General features: G+C 31.7%; 1 protein-coding gene across 5 annotated transcripts in view; it reads left to right on the forward strand.

Annotated features, from left to right (window-relative positions):
- Window positions 1-22,515, forward strand: part of LOC129969679 (semaphorin-2A-like) — an 802,435-nt gene that overhangs the window by 249,150 nt on the left and 530,770 nt on the right. For all 5 annotated transcript variants that reach the window (XM_056084340.1, XM_056084339.1, XM_056084342.1 and 2 more), the window contains one exon: window positions 11,145-12,000. In XM_056084340.1, the coding sequence (XP_055940315.1) occupies window positions 11,880-12,000 (121 nt within the window). In that variant the 5' untranslated portion in view covers window positions 11,145-11,879. The remainder of the gene's footprint in view (window positions 1-11,144; window positions 12,001-22,515) is intronic.

Raw genomic sequence — 22,515 nt, forward strand, 5'->3', positions numbered from 1 at the left:
GATAGAAGGTAGTAACCCTTTCATTTTTTTTCACCCTTTCCCTCAAGGGTGGCGAGAACCAACCACCATTCCTATCTTCAATTACAAGGTGCCTTCCCCGAGGGATGGACGGAATGAGTAAAAAAATTGTGATGAGTGCAGAAAAAGGGATGGAAAAGCGGATTCAAATTTGACAGTTGCATTTGCATCTGAAATTAAAATTCCATGCCAAAAATATTGATTTATTAAAGGCAATATTTTGTGTTCGAAGAGCCAATAAAAAAGGACCCATTTCTTAATAGTTTGGAGTCAAAATGTTCCTGTGTATGTGCTAATGTTCCAAGAATTGGTTACTTGTGCCGAAGTGTTAAGCAGTCACTTCGCAATGTGTGCGATGGATATTGTGTAAAAGTAGGCCGTTTCCCTGCAAGTGGGGTGTAAAATTTCCTTGAGAGGAAGGATAATTTATAAAGAGTAATGCGGGCGATTGTGCCTTCTTTCCATGCCCCACCCGTTGAGCACATTATCCCGACTTTATTTTGGATTGGCCATTCATCATAATCCATCACTGGCGACAGATTTTTGCTGGCCTTCTTTCTCTCACTTCACAATAAAGACGTTCCGCGTCGTTTGCTAAATCGTTTGCTTGTCGTCAGGTGTGTCACTCTCCCCTGCCATTCCCCGAACACTTTGGCTTTGTTCCAATTAGAGAGATTAAACGCCGGCAAGGAGCACTCAAAAAATGCTTAAGATGTACTTTTTAAATTTTGTCGTCTGCGAGTAAAAAAGTTCAAATAGGCTTCGATAATCATTATTAATCTCTCTTCTATAAACAGCAATTCCTCGTTAAAGACTATTAATTAGGCTCACAGTTAAAGTTCCAAGAATGAATTATTGACAATCTGAATGCGGGTTTTTCATTGCTGACGAACGACTTTTTTAAATTTGTTTCCGCGAGAAATTTTGTTTTTCCTTTTTACTTTCTTTCTTTTTTTCTTTTTCTTTTTTTCGTTCACATTAGTTTACTTTATTTACAGAATAGGAAAAGGCAAATTATTTTTTTAACAAAAATTGGACGGATCTTTTTTTCTAACGTGGCTTAAAACGCCTTCATAATCCATAATCCTCTTTATTTTCTTTGTATTATTGGACTTAAAAAAATTGTTTATATATTTGCTTTTTTTTTTTCCATTTGAAATGAATAAAATTTACAGTTTTGGCAAACTAAAGCCGAATTTTCATCATTTTCAGGTTAAATATTTTTTTTTGAATTATTTTTGGCAAATTAGACTCGTCTTTAATAGAACTGATAAATTTTTTAATTCGGCTTCAGTTTAGTTTTATTAAATTTAAGCAGAGTAAAAGTTTCTGGGCATTGATTGTTTGTTTAAAAATACATATATCAAGTTTTTTTCTATGTGTTTCAAATACAAAATATTTCCGTATTATGTTGGCTCTCGGAAGAAATTTTTCTTGGAAAATTTCCTAAAAATACTAGTTTCAGGCTTTTTTTTAAGAAAGTCAAATTATACCAGTTCGTATTATTAAATTTGCTGTTTGATAAATATTTTGTAATATTATTATATATTTTGCAATGATTTAAGCCTAACATGGTTATTTTCCCTCCCTTAACTATATCGTTGTGCATTATATAAATTATATACTATACGCTGCATAAAGTAATTATTGATATAACTTCATCATGTGGTGTCATTTCGCCCTACTTAAGAACATTTCTTTTATTTCTATACATTATAGAAGGGTGATTTCGAATCAGTGCATGTTATGCACCGGAAAAAAATGGAAAATCGACTTCACTTGATTTTCTAACACTTGTTATAATATAAATATGCCTGAATGATGATTTTGTAACTAAACTTAGACACATAATTAAATTATTCCGAAAGTACCGCAAAATAAATTTTCGAGCCCTCGTGTTGGGAGAGTGAGGGTTGTCAGACCGTTAAAGTGATTATTAAATACATGACAATCCTTTTTAATATATTTTTGTTCAGATGTTAAATGGATTTTTTATAATAAAATTTCCATTAAAAATATCAATGATTAATGATCAAAAATACGAATTTGTAAATCATGTTTCCTACAGCATGATTTCCATATCATGCGGAACAAATGAATCATATTAAAGGAATTAATACATACTTTTATTTTATTTTTTTATCCACTGCCGATCCAGTCTTATTTGAGGGTATGAGCTCTGTAAAAATAATCATAGCGGAAGGGGATCTAACAAAAATATTACAAGGCAACAACAAAACTTTGGATGTAAATATGTAAGGATAATTTCACCGTTTTATTTAAAAACAATTAGATGTTGGAATAATAAAATTATGGAATTTTTATGCTTTCATCAGAATAAAAGCACATTGTGAATGGAAAAAAAAGAAAGAAAGGAAAAAGAAAGCCTTTCGTCGTTAGTACCGAACTAATCCCGCATGATTTCAGAAATGGTTAATAAACATTTAAAAAAAGAATCACGAAAAACATTTTATTCATTTTCTTCTATATCTTTGCTATTCGTCGAGATAGGCTTAAATTAATTAATTAGCATTGAGTAATTAAAATTAATTCATTCATAATAAAAATGAACTTTTTATTTTTACGTGACAAAACCATTCTCTTTACTTTGCATGTAAATGCCAGCCATTTTAAATTATTCTTTGGTGTGAATGCAATCAAAGGTGTAATAAACTACATTTACAATTGCACTTTGAAATGTTTTGTGCTTTAATCCCTGTAGGAATAATTCTGCAAAACATTCTAAGCGCAGGTGTGTTAGGGAAAAAAATGCTTGGCTTAGCGTACGGAACAAAAAATGAAATAAAAAAAATATATCATACCACTAATACCTATAGAATGGAAAGAAAGGGGACTCCTCTCAGATATAAATTTACTTGAAAATCTACACTCAGCGCCTCGAAGAAAACGAGCGAGAAAAAAGTGAGAAATTCTTTTGTTTAAAAAAAAGTGCGAAAAAAAGATCGTGGACGATACTAATCTTACATTTTATTACATTTTCTCCTTTGCTCACTTTATTTTTTTTTCTGAGAAATTTTTCGGCGCGCCCTTTTGCGTTCACTCTCTCCCCTCTCCTTGCTTTCGGCCCCTCCTTCCTTACTCTTAGAACTCTCTTCCTCGTAATATAAATTTCCGTTTTCCCTGGCATTTTTTCTTCGCTGTTTTGATTTTCGAACTCGGGACGCAATCGAAACGCACCGAAGATAATCTTCCCTGCAACTCTATTTGTCTGAGCCGATTGCTTGTTTTGCATTTCATTTTGTAATGTCATTTACTAGCTCTGGGCATGGCTTTCAATAAAAATAAATTACAGCCTTCCAAGGAGGCAAGTGTCGAAAAATCACGGATGGAACAAGAATAATGGGTTTATTTTGGATATGTAGGTTTTTTTTATTTTTTATTTTTTTTTATTTTTACTTTCTCGACAGAGAGCCTGCAGAAATACGGTTTTTAGAAATAAACTTTCTTCGGAGAGTGTTCTAGACTTTTTTGCGAATGTGACAGTTAACGAAAGCGGACGAGTGAATACGTGACAAGTTTTTATTTGCATCGTTTCTATTCAAGACGATGCTGCGAGAAATCGCGACGCGTTTTGCAAATATTCGAATGGTGGCTTTTGTGTTTTTATTTTAGTTTTTTATTTATTTATTTTTTAGTACTTTCTGCTGTGTCTTCGCAATTCGATTACCACGAAGAGAAGATTTAAAAAAAAAAAGAAATAAAAAAAGGCCCTCAGAGTCTATCGGTTATTTCTTAAAATAATTATTGTTGTCAATTTTATAATAAGGCAACATAAAAATGATGCTAGGAAATCAATTTTTTTTTTTTTTTTTTTTTTTTTTACTTTTTTGTAATCGAAGTATAAAAAAAGTTTTACAATTGTCAGTTATCTTCATTTAGAGATTTTTATGGACCGTCATATTTTAGATTTAATTCTTGAGATGATTTGCCTGTGCGTTTGGTACCACGAACACAACAAGATTATACACATAAAATTTGGTATATATCGGGTTTTTAGACCTGAGTTATTTATTTTCACCAAATTTTGAACGAAATCGGAAATGTAGGAAGTATGTAGTCACAAGGACTCAAAAATGCAATGTTTTTATCGTCAGAATGATAGATTTATGTCAATGTTTGAATTATTATTCGCGTGTGTTGTAACGTAAATATTCATGATCTCTGCGACTTGGGCAAACAAAATGAGTTATATCATTTTCTTACCTGAATTGCAGATCTGTGACAGTTCTGAACCTATTTGATGAAAGGAAAAAGATGGATCCTCACAAATCCTCCGCTAACTTCTGGATTCAGAGACACCAGGATGACCTGGCCGCCATGAATTGAGACTTTTGTCTCATTTTCATAACAGCATCGCAATCGGCGTGCTATGAACAGCACATGCAATGACACAGAGATATGATATCTCTTCTACCATGGATCCGTTAATCGATAGGCCCAAATGTCATACGTGCATCGAATGTATATTTTATAAGTTGAAGTTAAATCATTAAAAGTTGTTGTAATTCGAAACAAAGATTGCACATAATACCTCAAGTATTTCATGGTGTAGTAGCTGGATCAGTAAGACAGCACATTCCTGATGCGAAAGGTATTATCTAATTAGATAATAAAAAACACAAAACTGTTAAAGGGGTAATCAGACAACTCCATTATTTCCCTACCCTTCAGGTTAGCAAGAACCTGTTTATCTATGTTCTTGTCTCCTTATTTCCAATGCAGCCGGGAGGGACTTTTAGTTGGTAAATCAAATCAAATCCTTGCAGCTTGCAAATCTTGCGAAAAAAATATTGTAGCTCGTGAAATTTTTAATTAAACTTCTACTGAAAATAAATGTAATCCATTTTTCTCTGTTGCAACTCATTCGATTTCGAACTACACAGCTAACTGTTTTTATGCAGAAAACATTACAATTAATGATAATTCATGAGAAAAATGGCTTCATTTTTTATTCGCTGAAAACTTTATTTAAAAAAAAAACATCCTATTTTTACTTAATGACGAGTAAATCATCGTTACGAGAGTTCATTAAATTGAAAGTGTTTTAGTGCTTCATTTTAAATGAGAAAAATTTAACTTTTCCATTCAAATTTTATTAGTTCTGATTGCAGAGATAAAATGATAAAGCAACGCATTGTGAACGAAGGGAAAGCAAGCATTTGGGTTGGAGATTTTTAATTGACATCTTTGTGGTATTTCTTTGGATTAGAAATGGGTAACAAAACACTCATCAAATCGAACTTTAGACGGGTGAAGTAGGGAAAGAAAAGAAAAATTATTTCTGTCCCTCCCCAAACCATTCATTTAATTAATTTAAATTAATTTTCCCCTTGATTTATTTCTCCCCTTGTTTCTCGGACTGGAATAATTAACAGCCGGCAGGACTTGCTTCTTTAAATGAATGGATTATTAACAAGAAGCTTAGAAGGGAGGGAAAAAAAACTGCGAAGGGTTATTTCTGTTTTATAATCTTCTTAACTGGAGATTATTATTAATACATTTTGCGTTTCATAAATAAAAGTGTTGCCTTCGGTGAGAAAACGAGCATTGATGAGATTAATCTTTTCTTTTCGCCTTTATTCTCCCTTTTGTTTTTCCCCTCAGCCTGTGATATATTGAAACATTAATACAGTGAATAGAAGAGAAGCTCATTTTCGCCTATTACGAGTGTTTGGAGAAATGTCTCCTGCGATGCATTTGATTTGCTCTCTTTGTGCTTTCTGGTATGTGAAAAATCAATACTGTCATCGTCAAAAGATTTCGCCTCGATTTCTGGAATTATATCTTTGAAAACAGGATAGCAGAAAACTGCACCGAGCCAGATGTAATAAATGAGGTCGGTGATCTTCACTACGAAAGGGTTGATTTTCTTTACATTTCGGACGAAATACATGCAAAGGAAATCCTTCTTTGGACTGCATTTTGACTCGATCACTTAACCAGCGTGAGTGCTCTTCCCCAAAGTTTCTAGAATAAAGACAGAATTTTTCCCGCTCCGTTGAAACCAACATTTGACAATAAACTATCATTGAGTCACATACGAAATTTAATACATTTAAGTCATTGCGTTTTTGAAGGATCGCGGTTGCATGCTTCTGCAGGCACAGACCCGTAGACGGTTCGCCTCTCGTTAGATTTGGCTCGATATTTGATACGTTTTGACACTGTAGGTGTTACATTTATGCTCCGAATGATATCTATCTTATCTCTTTTTTGTTTTATAATGATCGTGCTCACTTGCAATCGAACAGCTGACGGACAAACTTCCTCTGAAAAGGGATGGCTGAAAATGTGATAGGAATTTACAAAGTGGAGGCAAAGACCCTATGCCAGATTTCATTCATTTAGTTCAAACCTTTTTTGAATCATCTTTGTCACAGATGAATAGACAGACGGACAGACACAGGCAGAAATGTTTCTCGAACTCTGGGAGAAAACGATTCGTCAACATTCCGAGTTCGAATTTTTTTGCAGTTACGATACTTCGTAGACGAGAAAGTAAAAATGCAACTACCCCGGTAGAAGAAATTGGATGGTAGGTTTTCAAATGATTATTTTAAATTTGTATCATTCTCTTGATTCTCACCCTCTCTCTTTTCCACACCGCGCACGGCGTCAGACGAAAAGCGTGGCGTCGTCATCGGTGCCACCCATGCTTATTTCACCCAAACATCTTATTGATTCAAAACACTTGTATAGTTTAGCTACACCTGCTCTCCGATTGTTGTATGTCCTATTCGATGGGTGCATATCGTCACAAAATGCACTTTTAGTCCCATCGAAACTGTTTGACAGTGCGTAGTCATTCACTTACAGCATTTCGATGTATGTGTATGTCAATCCCACTATTCTGTGTGTATACTGAAAAGTTGTGGCGGGAAGCATTCTCGCTGCTTATTGTACCATTTTGCATGCCGGATTTCGGGAAAATGTTGTGAAAAATCATATGAAATGTTTGTCCTGTCATTTTACATTGCTTGCGATACATGCAGTCTCAAAATAATAAATATAAAAACTATAGAATCCCTTTTATAAGCATATTAAAAATAATTTTTTAAATCAAAAGGCTGGCGGTCCAAACAAAAATGGGGGAGATCGCGTGGTGCAGATAGAAAAACCATTGTAAAATGAAATCGAGATAACATTAAAAATATTTTTTAATTTCTGTATTAGGAATGTTTTTCTCCATTTTTGTGATGTTCATTGTTTTTATCTTCTGCGCCTCGTGCTTTTATAACTCTTACCTTCTGTTTTTTTTAAATATAATATTCGCCACATATAATATTCTAAAAAAAGCGTTTTTTAATTTAAAAAAAAAAATCTGTCTCTAAAAAAAGTCTAAAACACATATACCTTATCCGGGAATAGAGTTGTCAAACCACTATTCTAAATAGATTGGCTTTCTTTAAAAAAGTTTACCATGAAGAAAATGATTTATTTTCACTTTTTTAGATCTCTAAAAATAAATATTCTAATTTATAGATATATATTTGTATTTTACTAAATAGAACGTATTCTAATTTGAAAAATGAGTATTCATTCTTATCTCTTTTAACATCTCAGATGGTAGGATGCAGCAGCATAAATGGCGAATCATTCCTTTCGAACTGCTATTCTGTTTTTGTTTTTTTTCCCGATATGGAAAGAAACCAGAAATACTATCAAAGTTTCTATTTTCTTTGTCCGAATGATTTGAACTTGCAATAAATTAATTTCGATGAAAAGTTGGTTATTCGATTGAGCCATCTTCCATCTCATCAAAATTTTTCATTCTTAAAACTTGCTCGGAGCTTCTATCCTTAGTGCAATTTATTTCCGACTGTTTTCATTCAATTTAAGTTTACAGAAATTATGAACAATCTATTAACATTTTTAAAACATTTTTTTTTCTGATTAATAGAAATGTTTGGTGAACAAAAATAGGATCTAAAGAGTTTATTTCTATGAAATACTACATCAAGGTGACATTTCGCCCTCTCCCCTCCTAAATGAATCGTGATGGCCTAGTGGAAAGGCTCCAGCTTCGATGCCGGAGGTTTCGAATTTTAAGATCCGCTTCCATAAAAGAAACATCATGCATGTTGATCTGGTACACGTTGAAGCTGACGTCGAGAGCCAAATGCCCTCCCATTGAAATAGTGCGGAAGTTTGGAGAGGGGTTGCCAGCTCAGGTGTCATTCTCGTTATCTAACCGAGGTTCAAAATGACAAAGTAGGCCCCAAAAATAGCTTTCATTTTGCTTCCAAACGTGAAGTTAAGATAACCCCTATCTGTCTAAATGTAGTGAATATAAATCCAGTTATATCAAATACTGCTTACATGAGTCATCTATATTAGAGCGATGTATTTTTGAATTTTAATTAAAAAATATATTGAAACGTTTATAACTTGATTGTCATTACCAGAGACGAAGTGTGTGTAAGAAATTTAAATTTAAATTTGAATTTTAGAAATTTCGAGATGAATTGAATATATTTAGATGCTGAAATGAGAGAAAAAATTTAATCATTGTAATTTTTAAAAACTTGAGAAAGAGCTTTTTTTTTTCTCAAATACAACTCATTTATTCCTGCAAATTTTGCGGCCTGGCAAATACCACCGAGAGCATTTGCCGTGCCTGCCCCACTTATGGTACGTCACGGCATCCAGCTCTTTATATTTTTTTCATTATTGACAGGCAAATCGAGAGACAGAAATCTAAAACTGTTTTTCTGCTTGAAATATGGAGATTCGTTAACATTTTATCTTTGAATTTTTTTAATGATTTCTTTACTCATATATGAGAAATAACTACAAAACTATTAAAGTGTTCTTTAAAAAACAGAAAAGTCGTGGGAAGCTCCGAGATAACGGTTCCGATGGTTGTTAATTAATATAACTTTAGTTCTTGTACTAGATTGTTAAAGCAATTTTTTCTCTTTACAAATCGTCCACTTTTTTTACTTTTTATATTACTTCCAGCTTACTTTTGTCATTCTTATTCATTTACATTATTTAAGCTAGTCTGATTTAGTTTATGCAGATAATTTTTTATTTAATAATTTGCATATTAGCTAGCTTTTATTGCAAATAACATATTAGATCATTAGACCGAATTTATTTATAAATATATCGAGCAGCATTTTTGTAAACAACCCTACTACTACTAGTAAACATCCCTTCGAAAGAAGACAGTCTGTTGAGCGATGTATGCTTCCTTGGAGCATGACTTTCAAGTACCGAGGATTGCTAGGGAGAAATTTAAAAAAATATTTTTTACAACAGTTGTCCCTTTTTAAGATTGTATGCAAAATTTTGAAAGCAATGGCGCCATTTTTTTTTATTTACTTATGCTTCCTATTCAGCCTGGCTTATTTGTTCACCAAGGCCTTTCTGATTTCATTTACATATATGTTACATATATTAAATACGGTGAAGAATTTAATTTTTACAATTTAAAAAAATGCATTTGAAATTTATTAGCTGTTACCTTTTTTTTCTGTGTTATCTACCTATTGCAAAACATAGCATATTTTTTTTTTCTATTATCATCTCGGTGCTAAATATATAGGCAATTTATATATATAAAAAAAATCAGGCGATTATCTTAAGATTCTGGAAAATATTAGCAATGCAATTTTAATTGTTCTCTTTGAAAAGTGGCATGATAAAGATTTTCTTTCACTAAAGGATATTTTTTGAATTTGCAGAGTTGATCGATTTATATAAAAGCACGAAATATACTCCTGCATTTTTATAATTCGGTGCATAACTTAAACTGCATCAAATTAAACATAACATCAAATTTTATTCTGTTACTCCCATAATTTGAAGAAACTTTAGAATTGGAATATTGTATTAACTTATGAATTAAAAGCATCCGGACGCCTTTGCGCAACGGCAACAGAGGGAAATTTACGGTGTTCCGCTGATTCGAAGAGATCTTTACAGAAGTAAATGAAGCTAAAATACCTTTGTGTTCAGCTTATCCTGCAGATGCGTCAATTACTAGCACAGAGTAGAGTTCACTTTTAATGCAGTGATGGGCGCTACTTTACAAGGAAGGCTATTAACTAAATCTGAAATGTTTATCTGAGAATTTTAGGCCAATTTATCGCATTTCAACGATTATTCAAAGTATTTTCGTTGAGTTTTAATATAAGGCTCTGCCGGCACATTATCATATAACTTGCCAGTTTCACGTTATTTGGTTAAAAATGCTGCGTATTCTTAGTGCGAAAAAATTGCACGCGAAAAAAATTGGAAATTAAGAAAAGGAGCTTTTGTGTCACAAATATGTAGCTGTTTTGCAAGTCATCGAGAAAAATTGATTAGCACCTTTCTGCAAAAGCTCTTTTTTTTTTTTTTCATTTTTATCAATTTCTGATTAGTCTTCTAAATGTCCTGGAGAGATGGAATCTTTATTGCAAAATGTAATACATGCACATTCTTTATTTGATTGAACTTAAGAGATAAATTTTCCCTGGCATTCTGGACAATCCCCCCCCCCTCCAAAAGAACACATCCTAAAGGGTCCTGATACTTTTAATCACTTAGTATTATATTATGTATTAGTCATCATATTTATAAAAGTAACCTCTGAATAAAACATAAAGTTATCTTTTCGAATGTAAGGTTATTTTTCATTCATTTGAGAATTATCAATTGTACTAGTCGATTTTTTAAGTCTCGTAGTTCCTTAAACAACGAGATTAAATTAAATAATGTTTAACAAACTAATATATTATATAAACCAAAGGCTAATATTTTTCTATAAGTTATTAATAATTCCTTAAAAAAGTGATACAGAGTTCAATTAATCATCGTAAATTGCAGTACAAATAAAATGATTTAAAATGTCAATAGTACTTTCATTCAATAGAAATGTCTGCAGCAAAGATAGAATAATCGTTTGTATTAAATAGAAATTACGATTTCACGTTTAATAAATTAATGAATTATCACGAAATTCTCTGCAAAAAGTTCCTTACGTTTAACATGATCGGTGGACAAATTTTCCTTTGTCAAGATTTCAACACCGTACAAATTATTTATGAGTATTCTCTTTTATTTATAGAGATATTTTCCCACCATGACTCATGCTTGTTTCCTTTATTTTTTTGTAGAATTATTCGGACAAGACTGGAATCTTTAGGAATCAACACTGCATTGATGTCATAAACACTGCAAACATGACACTGCTTCCTTTTTCAAACGACGAGATGTTTGCCGATACTTACTGGCTTCAAAAGTAGAACCAGAAAAAAGAAAACTCTTTCTCAGTGGACTTTGAGACAGAACAGGAATCCTACCGCGCATATCGACTGCGCAACTCACGGCGTCCCGTTCAAAAACGGAAGAGCTCCGCTTTCAGTTCCCTCAGAAGGATTATACGCAGACGATATCTTGTCGACGCTCGCCGCCGCCAGACGAAGACCGGCACACCAAATCACTTTCAGTTTTCAACTTTTTTTGTTGTTTCTGCTCTGAAGATTAGTTAGACTCGTTTCCGGCAGTGAAATAATTTTATTTCTTCTCAAAGATTTGACAGCAAGTGAGATGTTGTTTTATAAAATAAAAATTGTTTTATTGCCAAGAGATTAAAATTTGCAAACTTTTGGACCTGAAGAAATGTGTGTGTTTTGAAATATTTACTACTCATTTTTGGATGGCGAGAATACATTTTCTCCCCTCATTGCTGAAGTGGTGTTAGAAACACTTGTATCTTCGTTTCCAGACGATAATAATTGGAATTTTTTTGTGCTCATTTCATCGGCCACCTGAAGTTGCTCAGATTTGTACAGTTATTCTTCGTAGTGGTACTTATCTCAGTGCAATTGCCGTTGCATAATTAATTCATCATGGTTTATTCGAACTCCGCAAATTGTGAACTTCGAACACCTGTCACTGCCGTCGTTGTGCTGTGCGTCGTCATTGCAGTCACGGCTATGAACCCTCTTCACAACAAAATCATCAGAAAAGGTAAGTTCTTAAAAATTATCTAAATCAGGCTGTTAAAAATTATAATATTCAGCTAGGAAATTTATAATTTTTAACAACTTTACCAAAACATTTAAATCAACAAGTTGTAGGATCCAAGTTTTCGATTATAGGCTTTAAAAGCCCCCTCCCCCTCCCCCCCTTTTTTTAAAGAAATATGAAGTATCTCAACGAGACTCGAAGACGCTGATACTTTTTTTTATCTCATACGATGCCTTTCATACTTCGAGCCGACATCTACGTGCTAATTATATTTCAAGCGTAAAACATATTTTGAGTGAATGCCATAATTTTATTGGACAAAGACGAGCTAATATTGGAATAGAAAGTGTTAGATTTAAATCGTACTTTGGGGGGAAAATCTTCATAGAATTCACATGATCAAAATAAATAAGTTTTACATATAATAAATTGTAACTTAAATTGAGTAATTTGTAAACTGCGATCATTTGGCGCAATGTAAAAAAATATGGCTCTTATATTATAAAATCTAATCTAACAAACAAGCAAATAAAATCTGGCAACGAATTATGTTTTTCAAAAATTCTTGTCTCTTTATTATATACCGACATTTTTTTAAAATCAGCTCTCACGTTGAAGCATTTTGTCCCAACATTTTCCTAAAATGACTTCTAATTTTCTAAGCTGCTTTTAAAATTTTCTCTTATTATGTAATTATTTTTTAGAAGTTGTATTTCAGATGCAAATATAATTTGTGAATCTTAAGCGACAATTATTTTCCTAACCCGCGGAAATAATTGTAAAAAGATCCGTAAATCTGCAGATATTTGCCTTTTAAGTAGTCTTTTAAAATAGTTGCAATTTCTTTCGCAGTTTGGCTTAAATATGCCTCATATTTTAGCACTTTCAAATTTTGAGAGATTTATTTGGCATATCACAAGCCTTTTTTACGGCTTTTTTTCTCCCTCCTTTTTTTTCAATGTTTAAGCACAGCGAAGAATATTTTGCTTTACAAGTTTGTCAGTTTTATTGAATTATTAAACTGAAAGACGATGAGATAAAGTGTCGTTTATCCGAAGCAGTGATTAATTAAGATTTTAATTACGTTCTAATTAGGATTGAGTATTTTAATATATCTTAAGATATCAATTATACGAATTCAAAAACTCTACGGCATAAAATTATACGCATTTCTTTCATATTTATGGAAAAAATTAACGTAGGTTTCAGGGGTGGACACAGCAAATAATGTAAAATAAGTATGAAATGCAGACACATGCTCCGGGAAAATTGAACCTCCTTTCCCCTTTAAAAATGAACTGCCCTTTTTTTTTCTTCTTGTATCTGCTGTGCTACACCCCTCCTTCTCGATCCCCTAAGAAGGTAACAATAACAGGTTTTAGAAATTTCCCGCAATTTTTAAGAAAGAAACGATAGGGTCATGGACCTCCACACGCTGGTTTAAGAGTTCGCTTTTCCGTCCTTTCAGAACAGACGATGACTTACAGAAGAATTAACATACAGAAATAATTAACGATTATTATTTTTGAAAATTATTTTGCATTTCTTCCCCTCCCCAGTTTCCATGTTGGTTCTGTCACATTTAAATTTATAAATTTTTTGTGTAAATTGTGAAGTGTGATAATTCTACGATTTATCACACTGCATTTGATTAAGCTGAAGTGATTAGATGCGTAATGGACGTGAGGGCTCATTGGATTGTTTTGGATACTAAAATAGAGTTGTAAAAGATGATTTTTTCCCAAAACATTCATCTCCTACATTCTGTAGTATATATACGTAATAGAGTCGAAAATTAATAAACGCCAAAAGGTTGTGCCATCTAGAATGGCACCTTAGAGGAAAGGGTTTTTTACATTGACACATCTGTGAATGTGTGTGTAAAAAAAAAAAGAAAAAAAAAAAGGAAATGGGTTTCAATTGCCGCTCAATTGGTTTTTGTCTTTTGAAACAATTTTATATGTTGGCTTATAACTTTTAGAAAGTAAATCACTTTGGTTATTATTTTAGAAAAGAAATAATACTCAAAAATGTGGTCTACATTTTGAATTAGACAACATTCATTGCGATGTTTATTAGGCAATGAAAGACTTGGCGATGGTTTACTTGCTGATCATTTAAGATGTAAAGTGGTTTCACTTGAAGTGCCATTTGGCCGCATTCGCTGTCAGCTGGCTTGAATGACGAAGTTATTCTTTACTGAAAAGAGAAATATTTGTGAATTGTTTCACTTTTGTTGAAACTTTATGTTTCGAATACTTATAACAGGTGATTATATTTTATGCAAGAAGGGTTTATTAAAAATTATTTCTTAGTAAAATTATTTTACCGGGAAAAATGTTTAATGCTTTTTTTTAATTGATCTTGTTTTCACACAGAGAAAATTATATACATTTTTTAAATTTCATTTAAATAAATTACTTAAAAATTTATAATTTATTTATATGCTTGATTTTAGGATAAAATTAACGAAATGTCTTAAATGAATTTCGTTTCCAATACACTTCATAATTCTTTTTCTGCCGTCTTACACTATAGGGATTATACTTTCCCGTTCCAGTATCTGTCACCAATGGGAAATAATTCGATGTAAAATTTTTCTTCTGTAACATCGCTCTCGAGAAACTACATTTGAATATTGTCCGATGTTCGTTTTTCTTTCTTTTCTTTCACAGCAGCGCAGTTCACAACGCTATGAATCTAGATTCATTATTACACGTGTAAAAGATCGCGAACTCTAAATGTAATCTTCAATGCTATTCATTAGTCCAAATGCAGGGGAACTGAACTCATTCTAAACTAAAGGGACCACAATAGAAACTCAATGTGTCTGAAGCTTCGAATTATACTTCCTTTATGTTGAAGACACAAAAATAATTTAAACGAGTCAAATGAACGCCTCATTAAGACGAAAAACTTTTGTATTTAAAGTTTTTCGATTGCTGCAGTTGTTTCGAAGTTAGGGTTTAAAAAGGGATTTCAAGCCCCGGTTTTGACTTTTTTCTAATATTATCAATTCATGTTGCCAGTTTTGAAAAAAAAATAACAAATGAAATAAAACTTCTACTTTACTTTGAGTTCCATAGTTTGAAATTGTTTAAATGCACGTGGAGCTTGAATAAAACTAATTAAATAAACATAAAGGAGAAAGTTTTAAAGGCTGCGTTATGTAAAAACGATCAACTTAAAAATTTCAAGAAGCTGCGTGTTTCTTCAGCTTATATTTTAAACGAGCCTCATTATTCCGGAGCTTTTGTTAATTTGATAATCCTTTGTTTTGATGTCTGCCGCATTGCGGAGGGATACTGAATTAAAATTATTCAAATAAAAAAAGACAATTATGGCCTTTAACCAATTATAGGTACTTTTATTAATCGCCCCCCCCCACACCAAAAAATGGCAAAGATATCATAGTCATAGGCAAAGATAACATAGTCTCTTGACTATGTTCGCCCGTGATTTGCAGTTAAGCCTAAAATTTCCGAATGGCAATTAATACACGGGTGCCGAGGGAGGGGGGCTGATGACAAATATCTTTTCTTCTAGAACAGTTATAATTGAAATATTTAAATGCGGAACAAATACTTCAATCTCTGTTTACTTAATTAAGGGGAGTCGATTCCCTTGTCTAACACGATATCAAGTGCCACGCCCACTTCCAGTGTTGATATCAAACATATTTCATGTGAAAGTAGCCAAGCCGCTTAATTTTTGCCATGAAATAAAAAGCAGGACAGTTATTTAATACTGTAACGATTAAGTCTTTGTTTATAGTTTTATTGCTTTCGCTTATCTTTTCGATTGAATTTCTCACTGGTTATTATAATCATCTTCAAAATTACTAATTTTATTTGAATCTCTATCAAATGATCTAGAATTTTTGCTGTGTATTAATAGTAGGTGATACGCAAAATTGCAGAGCATTTAGTAAATATTTTGATGAAAGCAAAGAGAACAAAAAAGTGAAAATTTTCTAATTTAAAAAAAATTATTCCTATATATGAATAATGGTCATTATTAAATATAATATATATGAATGAAATTGATATCTTGGGACTTACAAAAGCCACATTATTGCTGTGAACGGGCGGGGGGGGGGGGGAGCTTGACATTAGCTTTTTTTATTGCAATTCTTTTTGTGTTGAAAACTTTAAAGCTGTTTATCTCAGTTTGCTTTTTTCCCAAAATTCTGTTTGCTACAAGTTAAAAGTCAATCACATTTTATTGTAATTGCATGACATTTTTTCTGCTCACGCTTAAATGCACGTTTAATAGAATTACGGATGGTTTTGTAAAAAAATTGATTAGAAATTTTTCTAAAAATGTTCAAAATGAAAAAAAAAAAAAAAAAATCTCATTTTTTAAAAAAATTTACAAAATTTTGACCTACTTTTTTTTTTTTTTTCTCAGAAACTAATATAGATATCAAAAATAGATATCAAAATCCCTACTTCTACAGTGTGAGGCCACTTTTTTTAAAAAATGGGGTAAAAATACTGAAAATTGTACAAGCAAGTATATTTAAGAAACATTTTTTAAAAAAAGGTTAATATTTTTGAAACATTTAAATTTGTAACTTTTGAAACTGAAAAATATTTTAGAAATTTACGTTTCTGCATAGTTTACATCTATCTGTCACAAAATTTGAAAAATGCGTTGTAAAGTGGGGAAAATTTTTTTTTTGGATACCGAGTCTCCTTATATTAGAATTTTTCCCTCAAATATAAATTAAAAAAAAATCAATCAAACGATAAATTTGTATTTTCTATCATAAAAAAATTGTTTGCATTGAATTGAAACATTTGCAAACGATAGTTCATTTCTCCAAATATATTTAAAATGCAGAGATAAACTTTCAGTTCTTATCGTCGAATAGAAGCTGTTGGCACTTGCTAAAAACTTCAAAGCACTTCAGTCATGTAAATGTGGTGACAAGTCTAGATTTGTCTATTTTTATAATATTTGTATTTTGATATTATTTATTTTGTAGTAAATAGTGAATGGTTCGATAGCAATATATACTTTACCTGTTGCTTAATTTTTCTTTATTGTATACGGATTATAGGGGAAGGCATTGTAACCGCCAAAAAATTCGAACTTGAGATGTTTATGAAATTCTTCGTTTCGGTCTTCCGAAAAACATTTTTCGCATTGACTGACCGTCATACAGTCGTTATCTATAACAAAGATAACTCAAAAAGGCAGACAAATGAAATCTAATGCAAAGTCGTTTCCCAAAACTTGTAGACTTCTATCTAAGGTTGTGCAAAATCTCTCTGTCTAGCTAGCTGAGAACAAAGGGACTCAATAGTTACAAAATGTAAATAAAATTTGGTACATCTGAAATAGAGATTTGTATCAAATTTTGAACCAAATTTTTCAAGCGGTTAACCATTGCACTTTCTTACGCAGTTCATAAGCACAGTGACTTAACCGATGATGCTGTCTTGTGATTAAAGTTGTCATCCCGTGTCAAATTTTAAGGCGCCTAGAACACGAATTATCAAAATGGATTCATGCCAGATATCTTCATTTTTTAACTATCATCAGATTGGTAATTTGTAATTATACAATTCTATTTGTAATTTCATCATTTATACTAATTATTTGTTAATCTAACCGCAAATACTTTGGATGACGTTGAACACCATGCAAGGTATTCGCGGCCTTATCCAAGGTCCACCATTTTATGGGGGGGGGGGGAGAGGGATTATTTGGAGTGTATACGAGATAGATTCGGAAAAACCCTTTTTATTGGCTTTTGTCTGAAAGGAATTTGAAAATGGTAATTTAAATGAAAATGAATCTACCTTTGCCTTCCAACATACCAGTTTAAAAAAATAGTTTAATACATTTTATTTCTGACGTTAAAAATGCATTCTCTTAATATCTTTGAAGGCATAAAGCGTGGACGCATTTATTAAAAGTGGAAATTATAATGTGATTCCTACTTTGAATGATCCAAAATAGATTGAAATGATAGAGCGTATTTTAGTATTAATGAAAAAATTCAAATAATTCGGGGCAAAAATTTTTGAGTCACCGACGAATTTTCATTCACTAAGTTTCCTCTGCATCAATACAGTTATGATGTTTGGTTAGGAATGTAAAATTCACATTATACAAATTCTAGTATTCATCAAAGGAATACATTTTAACAAAAAGCGTTAAAAATAATCTAGAGCGAATGCACTAGACTTTAAATCTTGTTGGATATTAAATCAATGTGAATGTGATATCGTGAGGATATAGAAAATTCTGCTCTTCTACTAAATATCTCTTTCACTCACCATTTGATTTTTTTTAGAAATTATCATGTGAAGTTGAATGAAGATTGTACCAATGCTGCCAAAATAAGAGATGATTCGCCAGTTTTGGAAAGGTGGTTTGTTCCAGGATTGAACTCCCCCGTTCCGTTCCTCTTCCAGCGGAACGGAACAAGCTTTCTTTTAGTCTTTGAATCTGGCGAAAATTTCCAAATGTTCCCAAGCCTATCACCAGAATTGCATTATTCATTATATTTTTCTTTTTAATTTCTCTCATAAAGAACATTTTAGTGGTCAGTTATAAACTGTAAACACAATTATGCTTATTTAAAAGATAAATCTGTTCACGAATAACATTAAAATTTGAACCCTTGACACTGGACACAAGTGACGGTGACACGAAAAGTATTTTCTTACATCGTTTCTTAACACTCGTGTTTTTTTATAATTATTTTACTGTTGCTCATTAGCTGGACAGAATCCTTTCCATTTAAAGGAGAATCGTCAGAATGACCGTTTTGCGCTGAAATGACGAATTTGTTTTGGAAGTTTCTGTCGAACCGAAGACTCCTTTAATTAGGCTGCAAGCAATTCACCGACATTGATTTGTTTGGACTAGTAGCTTCCCCGCAAATTACTCGGGAATCGGAACCCCACTGTGGAAAATCGTCGAATCGAATCCGATGCCAAAATATTCCATTAATTTTTAATTAACATTTATTTAGTATGTGAATATATGGTGGTATCTGTTGATTTAGCAATCCAGATAAACTTATTTTGAGAATTTTTCTGTTGTGTGTGGAATCTATGGCACCTTTTCAAAACATTTATATCATTGTTCGATGTTTCTGAAAGTTGATAGAAATATCATGAACTGATAAATGAGACCCGTGTGCTGAAGGAAAGTAATTGAGATTTGAATTTAGTTTGGTATCAAAGTTTAAATCTGCTACTTATCATTTGGGAATAATCACTGCGGTGAATATTCGATGAAGTAGGGGATGTGTTTAAAATGAGTATAGACAATGTTTTTCATTAAAAAAAATGAGGAAGATATATTTTTAATAATTGATAGTCTAATAAATAATATATAATGAATGACGAAACTGTAATTTGTTTAAACTAAATGAGTTAGTTTCTTCGATTTCCATTCCAACTGACAGGACATGAAGTTCGGTTTATATATATATATATATATATTTATTCAGACAGGTTGAGAAATTCAGTATATGTATAAACATAATTCAGTAAATGTACGGATAATTATCGTAAATGAGGCGCTTTTGGCGACTATCTGGATCGCTGAGATTAAAGCTTATTAAATATTTATGCAACTTGGTCTCTTAATGGCTTCTTCAGCAAAATATTTTTAGGCTCCAAATTTTGATGGTCAGACTTTTATAGAAATTTTATGCCATTCTCTAATTTTTAGTCGTCTCCAGTAAAGTTTGAAATTAAAATAGAACTGATTAAATTCCAATTAATGAAAAACCTTTTTTGCTGAAACCAAACAAGTTTTTTTTTTTTTTTTTTTAAATATAAGAAAAGAAAACAGAATCGTTCAGCATTGAAGTCTTATGTCCAATAGACATACATTTTATAATTTAGGCAATATCTCTGAATTATTCAATAAAATTTTCTCTCCTTCATCATAAAGTCCAGTTTTACTTTGAAAAGGATTTAAATGACGTAAATTTTAATATTTTATTCCATTTAATAAATGTGTACTCCTCCTAAAAATTATGAAATCTAAATTTCATACAACCTTTGATCCTATAAAATTTTATTCTTGACTTTCCAACTTTAAATTAAATATAAAAATCCAACTATAAATAAAAATTCAAACGCTTCGATGTTTTGTGAAAGTTTCACACAGGTGGTCAGTCGGCCATGAAAACCGGGAATTCCTAGATTTCTGGAAAAATATATAAGTAATATTTTCGCCTAAAGATATTGTTTACTTTTTGTTAGAATGACAAGTTATCGGTATAATGAACGAAAACTTCCATATTTTTTTCCCATTTTTCCATAATTTTGCGTATTATGGGAAAAGGCAGCCTAAATAAAGCCCAGCTCCTACTACTGATATGATTGTAAACTTTAATGGATCTCTTTTATTTAAAAATATATATATGGAATTATCACCCCCCCCTTTCCTTTTTATCCTTCGAACGTCAAATCGATTACATGTTACGAGAGTGTAAGTATGAATCTTGGATATTCAAAACTGTTTTTAAAATATTGACCCATTAGTATAATTCCAAAACAATTTATTTTAATTAAGTAAGTATTTTATAATAATTATTTTTTCCCTCTTCTAGGAGTTTTTTTTTTATTGTTGTTGTTGAATCATGAAGTAAGCCCGTTATTGCTAGTATTTCCGTAAATCATTTTTGTTGTTGTTTATTTTTAAGCATTATGAATACAGATTACTAAATTCTTCATTTGAATGGATGCTCTAGACGACCTGAAATGGACGTTATTGTTAATATTTTCTTTTAACATTTTTTTTTTAATTTTGTGTTCGTTTAAAATTTACCATACATTCAACAAAATACTTTATAATTTAAAAATAATATTAAATACGATAAATTAACTTGATACATTAAAGGTACACGTCCCTTTTGTAATTTTTTTTAAAGAGAAGAGCCGCATTTTTCTTATAAGGTTTGATGTAAATAAAACTGTTTGCCCCCAAAATTTGCGAAATTCGTTTATACTATCTTTTTTTGAAATTTATACCTCTAAAACATTTTTCTTTTTATGCAATTAAGAAAAAAAAAAGTGATAAGGACTCATTTTCCACGGGTCCATCCACGGGTTTCCATGAAGCCGTCACGCAAGCATCTTTTTATTATAATTGATGAGCTAAAAGTTTTCATTTCATTGAAGAAATTTTCGTATCTTGATGCGGAGATTTCATGTTGTATTTGGAAAGGAATTTTTTTTCTGGTCTGTTGGCGTGTTGGTAAACAGTATGGATTGGAAAGGCCCCACTGGAAAGAAACAAATCATAAGCACTCCGCCAATGTGCATATATTTTTTGTACTGCATTTTTCGTAAGTAAATATACCAAACAGTTCCGAGGCATGATTGGTTGACTAAAAGTCGGTTTAGATGTGCATGTATCTTCTAGTATTAGTTAATATATTTGCAAGAAAGGGAACGGTTTTATATAATTAAAGCTTATCTGGAATTCAGTAAGTGAAAACGATGAGTTTTTTTTTTTCTGAGAATTAAATTTTATTTTACGTTGATTTTAGTAAAGAGAGTAGAAATTTTTTTTCAAATAAAGAACATATTGTGCAAAAATGAAAGAGAATAAAATAAAGCGACATTATTCTGAAGATTTTAGAAACATCTGAAAAATGTCATGGAAAAGTCAAGGAAATTCAAAGAGCAAAAATCATGGCCACCCTGTATATATGTATGTGTGTGACAAATTTGAAGCTCTAGGTCATACTAACCAGCCTGTAGAGCGCCAACACACAAATATACACTCAAATTATAAGGATTGCAATTATTTCATCAACATAATACAGCGACGGCTGCTATTAAAAAGACTAAATGAATAAATAAAATAATCTCAGTTAACGTCTCCATCATCTGACTCTGATTGAAAATGACGTCCCTTTTTAAATTACAGTTGTATACTTCAAAGGAAACAGGACGCTGATCTAATTAAACTTAACTAAATTTGGGAATGCATAGTAATTGAAAGTTGAATGATTGAATTCGAAAACAATAATTGTAATTATTTGTGATGAAACAGTCTGTGTTGATAATCTGCGAAGCATTGTTCGTTATTTAAATACTCCCTCCTTCCAACACACATTTGAAACATTCGGTTTAGATATTTTGCCATGCATTTTCGAAGCTGTGTCTGCGCCACTCCCAAGTCATTTAAATGAAGATGAGGAATTGAGATGCCATGTCTCCCATTTCTCCTGAAACTTTTTTTTTTATGTTACTTCTGCGAACAAAAGTAATCGAAGAAAAAATAAAACAATAAAAAAATGACGGAAATAATTATTACTGTTTGTTCCATTTGCATAAAGATATTTTGGAATGAATTTTATAATATTTTATGAAATAGACGTAACGTAGTAGATACAACATACCTCTGGTATATATTAATATCAGGTTTCATATGCAGAACAAGACTAGTGAATTTAGTTTTTGTTTCCATATATTTCAAGATAAATATTTCTTAAAATTTTTGATAAATAGGATTTCTATTTTGAACAAC

This window comes from Argiope bruennichi, chromosome 5 (assembly GCF_947563725.1).
Source record: "Argiope bruennichi chromosome 5, qqArgBrue1.1, whole genome shotgun sequence".
Taxonomy (NCBI): Eukaryota; Metazoa; Arthropoda; class Arachnida; order Araneae; family Araneidae; genus Argiope; species Argiope bruennichi.